General features: G+C 36.6%; 1 protein-coding gene across 2 annotated transcripts in view; it reads left to right on the top strand.

Moving 5' to 3' along the window:
- Nucleotides 1-4306: 4306 nt before the first annotated feature.
- Nucleotides 4307-13817, top strand: part of FAM149A (family with sequence similarity 149 member A) — a 38718-nt gene continuing 29207 nt past the window's right edge. For both annotated transcript variants that reach the window (XM_032224701.1, XM_032224700.1), the window contains exons 1-5: nucleotides 4307-4510; nucleotides 6872-6982; nucleotides 9177-9309; nucleotides 12112-12254; nucleotides 12489-12614. In XM_032224701.1, the coding sequence (XP_032080592.1) occupies nucleotides 4416-4510; nucleotides 6872-6982; nucleotides 9177-9309; nucleotides 12112-12254; nucleotides 12489-12614 (608 nt within the window). In that variant the 5' untranslated portion in view covers nucleotides 4307-4415. The remainder of the gene's footprint in view (nucleotides 4511-6871; nucleotides 6983-9176; nucleotides 9310-12111; nucleotides 12255-12488; nucleotides 12615-13817) is intronic.

Raw genomic sequence — 13817 nt, 5'->3', positions numbered from 1 at the left:
TTTCTTACCAAGTGACTCTTCTGCCTAGAATTCAGACTATCCATGCCAGCTCCATTGACAACGACATTGAAAATGTCCGTATTGACGAACGTGCAGTCTCAATGTTCTGAGACCGCAGCCGATAGTTTTGCCACTGGGTGGTCCAATCGGACCTAAACCGTCCCGCAGAGACGGTGAACAGGAAGAATACGTCTTGCTGATCTCAGGGACATCGCAAAGTCCTTGATCGATGCAAGAGAAGTTCTTCAAGCCGGTGACAAAAAATCCAGCCAAGGCTGATGAAGTTGGGGCGGCTCCAAAATGGAAGGATACGGAAAGAGAAAGTGTTTCCAGCTGGTGAGGAATTTTTATCGTTTTAAAAAGAGACTGCCTATAAAAAAACTTAAAATTAATTTAAATTGGAGAACAGAAGAAATATGCAGCAAAATTAAATTTGGAATGGTTTTGGGCAGTGGGTTATCTTACTTTTTAAATAGCAATAGCAATAGCAGTAGACTTATATACCGCTTCATAGGGCTTTCAGCCCTCTCTAAGCGATTTACAGAGAGTCACCATATTGCCCCCAACAATCCGAGTCCTCATTTTACCCACCTCGGAAGGATGGAAGGCTGAGTCAACCCTGAGCCGGTGAGATTTGAACCGCTGAACTGCTGATCTAGCAGTAGCCTGCAGTGCTGCATTTAACCACTGCGCCACCTCGGCTCTTAAATGCTATCTTCATGGATGGAATTTATGCAAGCCTTTTAAAACGAATGGATTAAGTTTTCTTTTTTTTTTTCTTTTATTATTCTTTGTAACCTATGGACTAAAATTCTCCTCTTTCATTACTGGGGGTGTTCTTCTACCTCATTCAAGAATCTGACTTTTTTTAAACTTGAAATACAAAAAAGATACAAAAAGAAACAAAGAAAATTGCAACAATAACTGCTACTCGGAGGCTGGAAGGTTTGTGTATTGGAAATGAAACACTCTTGTTTTTCTCACTGATTATCCTGGCTTGGCACTCCAAGGTCTTGCTGCTTGTTTATAGAGAGTGATAAGAAGAAAAGCATTCAGATGTCCCTTTGAAGTATATCTTTAACCAGAGGAAAGTGAAAATAAAATGTTATTGTGAAATCTTATTGACCTTCCAAGCTAGAGCAGCAGTGTTTGTTATCTGGAGATAATGGCACAATTTCAACAGCAGAAAGAAACTTTAAGTCTGCAAAAGATATTATCAGAAATACAGAAATTATCAAATACATATGAGAGGATAGAGAAGAAACTGGAAGACTTAGAGTCTCTAACAGCAAAATATGATGAAGAAGTTGAGGATGTTTATCAAGTGGAAAAAGTGTTGGTTAAAACCCTAACAATCAAAGAGGAAAATGAATATAAAGAAATTAAATTTGCTGATATTTATGGTAATTGGTTTGTTTCTGAAAATGGAAAGAGTGGAATACTGAAAGAGGAACTAAATGGGGGGGGGGGAATCTATCCCAGATGGCAAGATACAGAAGAAGAAAAAACAAAAGAATTTATGAATTTAAAGAGAGAAATTTTATTAGCAATATCATTGATAATACTACTGACAATCAAAGATAAGCTGATTAAGGAAACAAAAAAAGGGCATCAAAATTATATGAGAGATTTTATAAGCAAGGAGTTGCTAAGAGGAATCCATTTAAAGTTGATTAAGGAGATGATTAGAGGACTGACACCACAAATGGCAGAAGATATGTAACTGTTTTGCTACTGGAAAGATACAGGTTGGTAGATGGAAGAGCACAATTTAAAACTAGTTAAACAGTGAAATTTAGTGACGATAGATATAGTTAAATAAATAATTGATAATGTTACTAATGTATACAATGTGTAGTGTTATGATAAGTAATAATTGGATATAAATATTGAATGGTACCCATGAAAGGAAGATTAGAAATCCTTTTGGATTATATATAAAGAACTAAGTTAGATACAGTTAAAGTCTTAATTATTAGGGGGAAAATGTTATGATACAGGATATAGTTAAATAAAGGAGGGATAAGGATAGCAACGTATATAAAAGTATGGGTACAACATAGGGGAAACTATGTAAATTGTAAACTGATTTGGAAAGGAGGATTAGAAAATTTTGTTATTAAATATTATGGATGTTTAGCTAGAATAGGACATAAGGATTCAGTGTTAATGAAGGATTTTAGAAATAGTAAATGAAATGCCAGTATATGGTTATGTATTAAATCTTGGTATATTTTATGATGAAGGACGTTTAAACAATTATAGTCAAATGAAAATGGAGGTATGATGATGGTAACATGTATAAATATCTGAGTTAAAATACTTAAGTTAATATGAATTATGTTTGTTGACTGTGGAAGAGATGCACAAAAGTCTTTTTGTAACCAACTGATACACTCTCTACATTATGTAAAGAAGGATGTGTTGTGTTTGTTTTGAACATTAAAAATAAAAAAAAAATATTAAAAAAAAAGAAAATGTCCATATTGGGTACAAAATGCAGCATGGAAAATGTCCATATTGGGTACAAAATGCAGCATGGAAAAATTGTCATTTCACCATTGTGCTGAAGTATATGTGCAGTTGTACCAAAAAGAACACCAAATTATTATTTCACATTTGCAATCTGCTAGCATGAATGTATTCAGATCACATAACTGACATTGAGATATTTTGCATATATTTTATAACCTATTTCTTAAACAGGATGCCAACAAATGAAACTGTGTATGATATAGATGTACTAATCCTAGAAGGGAAACTGGCTGAATTCTTGCCAATTTCACCCCAGCTCACCAATTTTTTAAAATGAATTAAGTGCAGAACCTCAAAGCATCTCATGGAATATGCACAATTGGCAGCACCTCAAAGCAGCGTAGCATTAGAGTATCATGACCTTCCTTCCAAGTCATAAAAAGAATAGAAAGCAGAACCATGCAGAAGGTCTTGTCAGCAGAAAATCTGTAATGCCCTTATTTAGCACAGAATCAGATCTTATCCAGCTTATATCAGCGATCAGCTTACTGCCTTTTAATTTTTTTTTAAACAGACAGATCTATCAGCCTTTTGAAAAATGACTGGACACATTTAATAACAAATGTAATAATCTGTATGCCACTGGATATAAAGAATGTTATTTTTATTTATTTATTTGTATCTCCCCCTTATAACACAAGGCAGTAAACATATCCAGCTACTCATTTCCCCACAGAAACAACACCCCTGTGAAGTAGGTTGGGCTGAGAGAGAGTGAGTGACTGTCTCAATTTCCCTAGCTGGCTTTTGTGAGTAAGATGAGACTTGAATTCAGAATCTCCCGTTCCTAAGCCTGGACTTAACCTCTAGACCAAATTGGCTCTCTATAAGGAATGCTGTAATGCCCATATGCCACTTTGTGACTCCTGGTTCAGACATTACATAGGCAGAGGCTTCCTCACAAACCAAATGTCCAGTGTTTATTGTGCCCCAAGTGATGGTTAACAGTTCCAATGACCAGGGGGGAGGTGGGAAGGATATATCATAGAATATTTATATGCTAAGACCCATGTTGAAAGAAGTCAAAACAATTTAATTTAAAAATGAAACAGCTAAGGATGAATTGAAGCTGTTTCCAAGGTAGGCTGGGGATGAAAAAAGGGCTGTCGTGTGAGGTCATCTCCTCTAAAAATGATCAGTAGGACAACTTTGGGCTTCAGTTTAGCAGGACATAAGAATGAACATAAAATAATCCCCAGACCATTTAATTTATTTCCTCTCTTGATATATGGTATAAAAGCTCCCATGCTAACCTAATCACAAATTAATCATAAATATATAGAAGTGTGTGTGTGTGTTCTATAAAAACATTTTGTGGGAGTGGTAGAGAAAGGGGGGCATGAATTTTAATGAAAACTGGAAATATGAGACAGCCTTCCTCATTTTCAAAATAAGCTACCTGACCATTATAGCAAAAGAGCAGATAATATTCTTAGAAACATAGAAATCAATCTTTTTTTGTGTGTGTGCAGAAATGTAAGATTTCAAATGCCACGTTGAAATGTGTAGATCTATTTTCCGTTGCTCATTCCCTTTGATTTTGACTGTTTTGGAATCTTTCAAAGATGTGTTTTTATCTGGTAAGCATGTCTTGAAAAGAATTCTGGGGGAGAATATATGAAGAAGCAGAACCGTAGAAGACACTGTGGAAAGCTTAAAACTGCAGCCATTCCTTCTTTCTCCTCCTCTCATTTACACGCCCACATCACACACTTTAAGGCATTGGCATGCGTGCATATTTGCTAGTCTCTCTTTGGGAAGGAGACAGATGAACACATGCAGAAAAGAAAGGATTCTTTGGGAATAAGCCAGAGTGAGACAGAGAGAGCCGAGTTTGTTCAAAGGAAGGAGGAGGAGGGGCTTCTTGAGCTTTGTTTTTCATGCACTTTGCTAGTGGGGTACGATGCCCCTGCAGCCTGCCTGATGCTGCTAGCTCCCATCAGCAAGAGACGGAGCCAGAACTGATTGTCATAGGGTAAGTCAGGAGGGGCGAGGATGCAGTGTGTTAGTTCAAGATGGGTGTGGATGCATGCATACATGTATGTGAATTCATTTGTGCATATTTTACAGTTTGATCGTTCTCCTATCGGCATATATTTGCAGCATTTCGTTTCAGTTCCTGTATGCTCCATCCTTTTGGGAAGGGAGGGTTAAGCAAGCAAGCTTCTCCGGATACATCATGTGGTACTTTCTGAGGTTGTGGCTCAGATATTATGTTGGTGGCTGCTTGCTTGTGAACAGTGCATTTGCTGTAATGAGCTAAATATCACAGCACAATTCTGAAGGTGTAAGTTAATACACTGCAAACAAGAGGGATTTCAATATGCTCATGGAAAGTCTAAAGACAAAATAGTTTGCTTTAGGTGACATTTTGCATTTATTTTTTCATGAAGAGTTTTTAAGGACAAGGCTCAGGTTCATTGCCTCATTGACCATTTATTCAGACCAAATATTCTAAGAACAAATTGTAAGAAAACACCTTATGATGTAAACAGTGTACAGGCCAATCTGTCTAGAAAAAAAATGGAAAAACCTTTGAGTTTGGTTAAAAATGTTAAGACTTTTTATATACTGTATTGTGTATTGTGATAATCAATATACAGTTTTAATACAAGAGAACATATTCCTTAGAAGAATTTAATGCTGTGATTTGATAAGGAAGTAGTATATTTTTTTTTCCTTAATGTGTCCTCTGGAAGAATAGGTTACTTAGTAACAATTTTGTGGGCCATGGTAAATATACAACTTGTACTTCACAGATGTTTATCTAAATGGTAACGTATTTTTTTATTTTTGTGTATTATTCAGTACCAAATGTTAAATATAACTGCCCTTTAAGAATATTACCAGATTTGTTAATTTATATATAGGCATAGCACTCACGTAGATGAGCTACAGAACAAAAATTTAGATATATTGGGAGAATTAGAATTATAGCCTTTCTGCATGAAGGCCAATCTCAGATTTATTAGAATTGCCATGCCATAGGTTCTGGAGAGAAATTAATTCTACAAATTGTGCATGGTAAATTTATATAGCTTGTCTTTAAGGATGTGATGTTGGCTGCTACCCCATTCTTTATACTCGTGCATCTTGTAATTATAAAAGAAAAGTAGATCCCCAAAGTGGGTACTTTGTATATCTTTCTCTAACCCAATTCCATGATTTTGAGGGGCAGGGGTAAGGTGTATGTAATACAGTAATTATTTACTTTTATCGCCTTCAAAAATAAGTTGGCTAAGCATTATGGCATAATGAACAGTAAGTTTACTTGGTTTTGATAATTTAGCATATCTATACTGTTTGTGAATGCTCAAAATATTACATAATTAAAAAAACAATCCATACTATTATTGTTTTAATGTTATATGCTGCAATGTTATGTGTTATGTGCCATAATGTTATCCATAAGTGAGCCATTATAAGCCCCTTTTCCTTAGGGTAGGGTAGACCCAAGGGACTAGTCAGGACTTCTGCTATTGTACCAGCCATCCTGCTGTGCAACAGCCTCTCTGTCTGAGCACCTAGCATTTCCTGCAGAGTTGGTGTTGGAGCTCCTGATTAATGGTTCAGGGGACTTCACTCTGCCTTACTTGGGAGGTATAGTAACTCATGGATTTATGGAAGCCATGACTTCCATGGGCCTGTCCTAAATCATCTAGACTAGAAGTAATGATCACCCATCTGATTTGGTCTTCTTGTCAAAGCAGTGCCTTTGTGATCTGGAATTGGTTGACTTATCCCTGGTCCCCTTGCACAATCCTATCACAATCTGATAGCTATGAACTTCTCTAGGGCCGTACCCCTCTGCAGGGAGGTGAGACCTATTAATTGTTCTGCCCTCAATGACTGATGGACCTCGATGGGTTTAAGAGGGAGCTAAGGATTATAACTATATATAAGATCTGCTGTGCATAGACCTGCTAAAACCTTAGTTTCACCTGGAATAGGAGTGTGGCTGAAGTTTTAGATATAATTAGATAAGTAATCTCTCTCAACCCATGGATCTCATCAAGTCCTATATTATATACAGAATAACTGAGAGAGATGAAACAAATCAAGTGATGTCTAGAATGTTGCTGGTGGAAGACAAAGAATGAACTCTGGAGCAAGAGATCTGACCCTCGATCCCTGGTATGCTGGGTCCTTCAAGGATCAGTGCTTTCTCTGCTCCTATTTAACATCTACACAAAATGGGTGAGATCATCTGTCACCGTGGGGTGAGATATCATCAATATGTTGATAATAGTGTTCATCAACTGTAAAAGGAAATGTACATTGTGAACTTATGAATGAAAAGACCTAAATTAGAATTAATTTCCTCTCATTCTTTCAGAAAAGGGCTGTCAAAAGGACTTGTGGACCATCATTTCCAAGCAAAGAATGAATATTGCCTTCCAGCGCCTTTTACAAAAAGTGTAGAAGAAGCAATTGACAGCTATTCCTTGTATGTATTAATTTCTGAAATTGCAATAAGTATTTATTCAATATTTATCTTATTTTATTGTTAAAAAGTGAATAGATGCATAGAATAAGTTGATATGAGAAGACAGACTTTATTTCAAAGAGCACAACACTTCAACATTCTCTGCTTCCCCATTCCACTTTCTATCTAGCATGGCAATTTTCAACAGTGTAACATCTTTAAAGCAATTCATAGTTTGGCTTATCTGGAAATTAAAAAGCCACAAGCTCTAAAAGGATGATTTCCTTCCTGTGACTTGAAATACATACAGTATTGAAATATTGCTTGGATTTGATATGTAGTAGAGATGGTTGTTCTGGGTTAAAGCCTTTGCCTGTGATGGCGAATCTATGGCACATGTGCTCAAAGTGGCATGCAAAGCCATGTCACCCAGCACGTGCTGCCTTGCCTGTTTATCTTCCATGTTTCTGGTGCACATGTGGTGCATGATGATCAGCTGTCCTTTGCATTCCTGCCAGTGCCAAAAACTGGTGTGCGCACACGTGCCGGGCAGCTGATTCCCGGATGCGCATTTGTGACATAACCTGGAAGTTTGGCTGCTCCGGAGCATGGCCCCAATGAGCTTGTGCGTGCAATGTTCTTGCATGACCTTTTTGGTGCTCGGTGATGAAAAGGTTCTCCATCACTGGCCTGTGCTTTGCATGAGATGGTTCCAGATTCAAGTGGTTAGTGCATGAAAAATGTTTGCCTGAAACACCATATTAAATGATTTAAGCACTTAAATGGTCTTAAAAGGAAACTTCCCCCCAAAAGGGTCCTGCTAGTATATCCTTAGTAGTATGAACAGTGTATTTTGGAGGCCTGGAATTGGTTTTGGAATCAAGAGACCATTTTACTATGGATATTTGAAGAAACACACTTAATATTTATTTCTTCAGTAAAGACAAGCATTAGCATGTAGGAATGGGGGGGGGGGATAAACAAGGTGGTGGATACTTGTCATTTTCTACATGTATGTGAACTTGATGTACTGTACAAATGGCTGGGCTTGGATCTTAAAGCCACTTTCAGTATCCTGCTCATGCTGTGTCCTCCACCTCCAGACACAACTAGATAAAAGGAAACAAAGATGCAATTATAATGTCAGATTTCCTCCTGTAACAATCCTGTAACAGGTTCTGTTACTTTAATAGCAATTGCTTATTAACATCTTGTGCACTTATCACCTTACCTTTATTTGTTTTCTTTTCTGTCCTGAATATGTATGTGTGCCTACACCTGAATGAATTTAGTAGCTTTTAACATGCCACAAAATTCTACACCTGTGGTTGCTGACAGACATGGCAGTCCCTAGCCAAACTTCCTGTAGACTGAGTTAAAAGGTTAAAAAACTATCCTGGTGGCTAAACACTTTGAAATTACTGCCAAGAAAGTAATACAAACTTGTTCACCAAGAATCAAGGTATATCCAAGAGAGACCTGAAAAACTTTATTTACATATGAAAGGCTGCTTTGGAAGATATTGATACCAGAAAATGTTTTATTAAACCGATAAAAGGATAAATAGATACCTCCCTCTCTATCTACTGCTTAGAAGTTCCATTAATTTTGCTAATTGTATTCCCAAGACTGCAACACATAACTACTTAGATAAGCATACAGACTGTTAAATTTAAATCCAAGTACACAATATCAAAATCTGTTACAAGAACAAAAAGTACTTACTTTTAATTTTTTATTTCTTTTATAGAATCATGGCTCTACATGGCTTTAAAATATGAAAATAAAATAAAATTATAACAACTTATAAAATTCCCAAGCATCCATGGTGAGGAAAACAATGGCATCGTTTACATAATTATAAAATGCACGTCTCAGGGAGTAGAAGTAGTGTAACGGAAATCTGCTCTTCTTCCACCATAGGTGCCCTGGAGAGATGCTCCAGGGAGAGCAATTAATTGTAAGACTTATGTAAATGTGTTCCTTTACAACAAATTTGTCAGTGAGGTTTGCATATGGAAATGAATATGCAAATATATATTTCACTCTCCAATGAAATAGTCATTGCTTTCCTGCCATGTAAGCCAGTGACATCTGTATTTGCTACACTAGTTAGTAGATGCAGATTGATTATTAATAGTTTACTGCCTTGGGATCTCCCAGTCATGTTTCATTAATCCACAACATTGCATTTGATTTTTGTTTCTATCAATAGGGCTTCTGTTTCCTCACTTTCACCAAGCGGACAAACAACACCCACAGATTTGAATAACTCTTGGTCAGGGATACAAAGCTACACTACTGGCCCATCTACGGAAAGAAGCTCTGTTTACTCCTGGGGCGATGATGTAGGTCAATCTTCATTAGTAAAATTGGTATAAAATGTGTTTTAAAATATGGTGATTTCTGGTAACAGTGGAGTTTAATATTTGTTTGAATAAAACTTAATTTTTTTTAGATAGATTCACAGTCTTATCTCTTCTTACTTTCAATTTTGGTACATTAATTCTGGTTCATTTGAAGTTTAATTGACAAAGTCTAGCTCAAGGGTCCCCAAACTTGGCAACTTTAAGACATGTGGACCAGTTGAAGTCCACAAGTCTTAAAGCTGCCAAGTTTGAAGACCTCTGAGTAGCTAAATATTGGTTAATTTATCAGTAGTTTTGAAATCACAATTTGTCCAGATAAAAGATCTAGGTTGTTAACCAACATTACGAGAGGCAATTTGCTATAGTGGTTAAGGCACCAGGCTAGAAACCAAGAGACCCTGAGTTCTAGTCCCACTTTAGACAACAGGATGATCACCCTAGAAAGCAATCAATGACAATGACATTTCACTTAGTGACAAAGTTGTCTGTCCTAATTAGGATTCTTAAGCAAGGACTATCTGTATTAAAGTCAGGCTGATAAGCAAACTTTGAGAAGAGTGCACATGTCCTATGCTTGTTTGAGCTTCTTGGACTAAACTATGGATTAATTTAAACATTCTTTTTCTCAGCTGTTCTTTATTTTTTCTAATTATTTCTGATTTTAAGATTACCTTGTTTTTAATCATTATTGCTAGTAAATATAAATTCTTCTGATATTATTCCTCTTAGATAATGCTGTTGCTTGTTGCCCTAATTCTGCTTTTTTAAACATAATTGTCAATGATGAAAAGCTCTTTCCATGTAGCTTCTGTTCTGCAGCACATGTTGGTTAAATAACTCCTGTTCTTTACAAGTCCTGCGTTCCTTCTGAATTTACTCAAACTTCATTCCATTCTTTTTGTCTTTGTCTAAGCACTTTTCTCATTCTCTTTCATATGATTCATGTCACCAGTTTTTCTCATTTAATACTGTATATATCTTTTTCTGCTTCTGGTTAATCTCACTAATCTTGTGCATGCATTTCCTTTGGTCACCCTTTTTCTTGGTATTTTTTCTCCTTCCTTCCTTCCTTCCTTCCTTCCTTCCTTCCTTCCTTCCTTCCTTCCTTCCTTCCTATTTTAGCTCTATAGGAAAGGAAAGGCTCATAATAGCTGAGACCCAACCAAACCATTTTGTCAGCAAGGCCAATTTGTAGAAACCTATATGCAGAACACAAAAGCAATATTTTTTTCCTGCTCTCATTTCAGCAACTGATATTTGAAGTCAGTTTGTTTCTAATTTTGACAGAAGAATGCCACCCACTGAATTCTTCCATGAATGTCCTTTTAAGTAGGATTTTTGTTTTGCTTTTTGTTCTCCTCATTTCCTTCATTTCCTCTTTCTCTTTGCTGATGTTTTGGTATACTTTTTCTAAAACTATTTGCATATTTGAGGCCTTGTTCATTTCCTAAATGGATTGTTGTTCCTATTCTGTGTTACATAATCTAACTTTCATTCTGTTATTTACCTCTTTAATTCCCAACCCAATGGATTACTGGAAATAAATTATAGAATAGAGTAGAATTCTTTATTGGCCAAGTGTGATTGGACACAGAAGGAATTTGTCTTTGCTCTCAATGTACATAAAAAGACAAGATACATTTGTCAAGAATCATAAGGTACAACACTTGATAGTCATAGGGTACAAATAAGCAATCAGGAAACAATCAATAATAAATCGTAAGGATGCAAACAACAAGTTACAGTCCTGCAGTCATAAGTGGGAGGAGATGGGTGGGAGGAACGATGAGAATACTAGTAGTAATAGTAATGCAGCCTATGTAATTTATTTCCAGTATCTGCCTATCTGTCAATAGAATAACTTTGAAAAATGGGACCAAATTTAATATGATGAGAGGAAGCTTAAAAAAAGGCGAGTTCTGTCTTGGTGTAATTCGAAAAACAGAAGAAATCACCCCAATGCATTTCTATAGGAGGCGCAATAGGGACATTGGCTCAGAGGGCTGCTGAGTCCCTGCTCACGCTTCTGTTAGGTCATCTGACTCAGAGCAGAGAAAATGCTGCTTGTTTTCCAGTGCACAAGAAACAAACTCAGTGTAAAGGGAAGGGAGCAGAAACAGAATCACATACACTGACACAACATGTAATAAATAGTCCTTGTTTATATAGTATAAGTCCTTGCCTCATTTAGTATAAGTTTGTAGTTATGACAGTGCTGAAAAAAATGGCTTTAAAACTAGTCCTCACATGTACAGCAGTTTTGTAAAGCAAAGGAAAGCTGAAGTTTGTATGCACAGTCATGGTTTGCTTATGACCACTAAAAGAGGACTACCTGTATTTCACTATACAGAAGATTCCACCGATGGTCATTTCTGTTAAAGAAATTTGAATGAATTCAAGGAATGTTCTGTTTCTTTCTCTAATTTAGCCTAGTCTTTGGTTTCTTGTGTCCCAAAAGGATTTTCTCTTAAGTTTCTTTCCTTCCTGTTGTTATTTCTGTTTCTTTATTCCCGTTTGCTGTATTTGTGTGTTTTTTTTCTTTCCCTATCTACATTACCTACACTGGGTGATGCCCAGATGGATTGAGTGGATATGAAAGGGGTTGCAATACAAAACACTCCTTAGATGAATTCAGGATAACAAATACTGTATCTTCATCTTAAAGCTGATGGATTCAGGCTAGAATCAGGCTGATCACTGGCCAATACACTACTGCAATTTTATTTAGCTACAAAGCTATGTGGAAACAGTGTTTGAGAATCTTGATTTTAAAATCTACAGGAGTTTGATAAAGCCAACACCCAGAGAGTGCATCAGTTGTTTTGGGATGTGGATGAAATGCTGTTTGAAGGAAAAGTGAGCTCCCAAACTGAGACTCTAAAGACAGAATGCAAAGACTGGACAAATAGATCACTTCACCTAAGGCAAGTCTATATAAAATTTATTTTATCTGAGTCCCTGCATTATATTTTATTTTCTGCATATATTTTTACTCAATATTAACTTGCCTTTTTGCACTTAAATTACAAGTCTCTTATTGTTTGAATCACAGTAGCTGCCGCTGACTGCTGGTTCTATGTTTCTGGTCTTATATCAAGTTGAATTGAACTGTTCTGCCTATATTCAATTTCCTTATTTCATTATCATTTTTTTTACAGGATTTTGGGAAAACAGCTTCTTTTTCCAAAAGATGAAGGTTTTCAGCATTATCAGAGCAGAAGTTCTAGTTCTGTGTATTCGAAATCTGTACCTAGTTTGAGTGAAATCAACACCAGTATGAGAGAGTATGTTGTCATCAATTTAATAGATATTTATTCATTGACATATATGATTGACATTTTAAGATTATGATGTATTTGGTACTCCCAATGTATTAACCATATTCAACTGAACAGAAGCAGCATATTGGTATTTCATGCAGTTATTTTTTAATAATGGGGAAGTACTTTTAAAATAGATTAAACAGTAATAAAATTTTAGAAATATTGCATGGGACAACGTAACAGAATTTGCAAGAAATGAAATAGCTGTTGAAACTTGCTACTGATTGTTATGCATATTATATTGTTAGGTTTATATTTTGTTGAAGGCAGGGTTATATGATTGAACAGGAGAATTAGACAACCCATGATCCGTTGGGTCATTCTTCTTTTCACATATAACGTAGCCAAATACTGTTTCATCTCCCTTTACAACCTTCAGCAGAGCCCTGGGGTAGAGGTAATTTTCTTACCAGATTCTTCAATGCTTTTTAACAATGGCAGAGTTTGCAATGTACTTCCTTCACTGGAAAGGTTCTTGAAAATTTAGGAAAACATTCAGAGATGCTTCTACCTTTAAAATACCCCATGTTGAACTGTACAGCATAGTCAAACATCAGAAAGTGTTTATAACATTTTGTATTATGTCATAAAAAGCTTTCATAAAAAGTTTTACAAATTTGCCAAATTTCAATTCCATGGGAGTCACGGGTTCCGGAATATGGACACATTCTGTAAGCAAGCCCTTTTGAGGTACCTTGTTTCCAAAATTGTTGCCCCATGATGCCGCATTTTGCCAGCTACAGTAGTAGTATGAGGTGTGTCATGATACTTACCACCAAAGCAATGATGGGTTCTGGATCCTGTTGCAACCAGTACGGTGCAATAGGGCCCGATGTCCCCCACATGCACGCGTGCAACACACACGTCCTTACCTTTGCGACACCTCCACAACGCTCCAGTTGCTCAGCTCCCTACCTGTATTTGAAGAGCTCAAATACAGGTAGGGAGCTTGGCCAAGCGAGTGGGCCCTCTGGAGCACCGTACTGGAACGGTACCCGGTGCTCCCAGCAGGTACCGGTATGCCCGGGGCATACCGCCTGCAACCCACCACTGCACCAAAGAATAATCAGAAATGTGTTAGAGATGCCTATCAAAATTGTAAGTTAGCATCTGTAATAATATAATTGGAAAACATCTGAGTACAGATGAGGCAAGTTCTGTAAG

The sequence above is a fragment of the Thamnophis elegans genome, chromosome 9 (assembly GCF_009769535.1).
Source record: "Thamnophis elegans isolate rThaEle1 chromosome 9, rThaEle1.pri, whole genome shotgun sequence".
NCBI classification, from domain to species: Eukaryota; Metazoa; Chordata; class Lepidosauria; order Squamata; family Colubridae; genus Thamnophis; species Thamnophis elegans.
The sequence above is the reverse complement of the archived record's forward strand: the minus strand, read 5'-3'. Positions and strand labels throughout refer to the sequence as shown.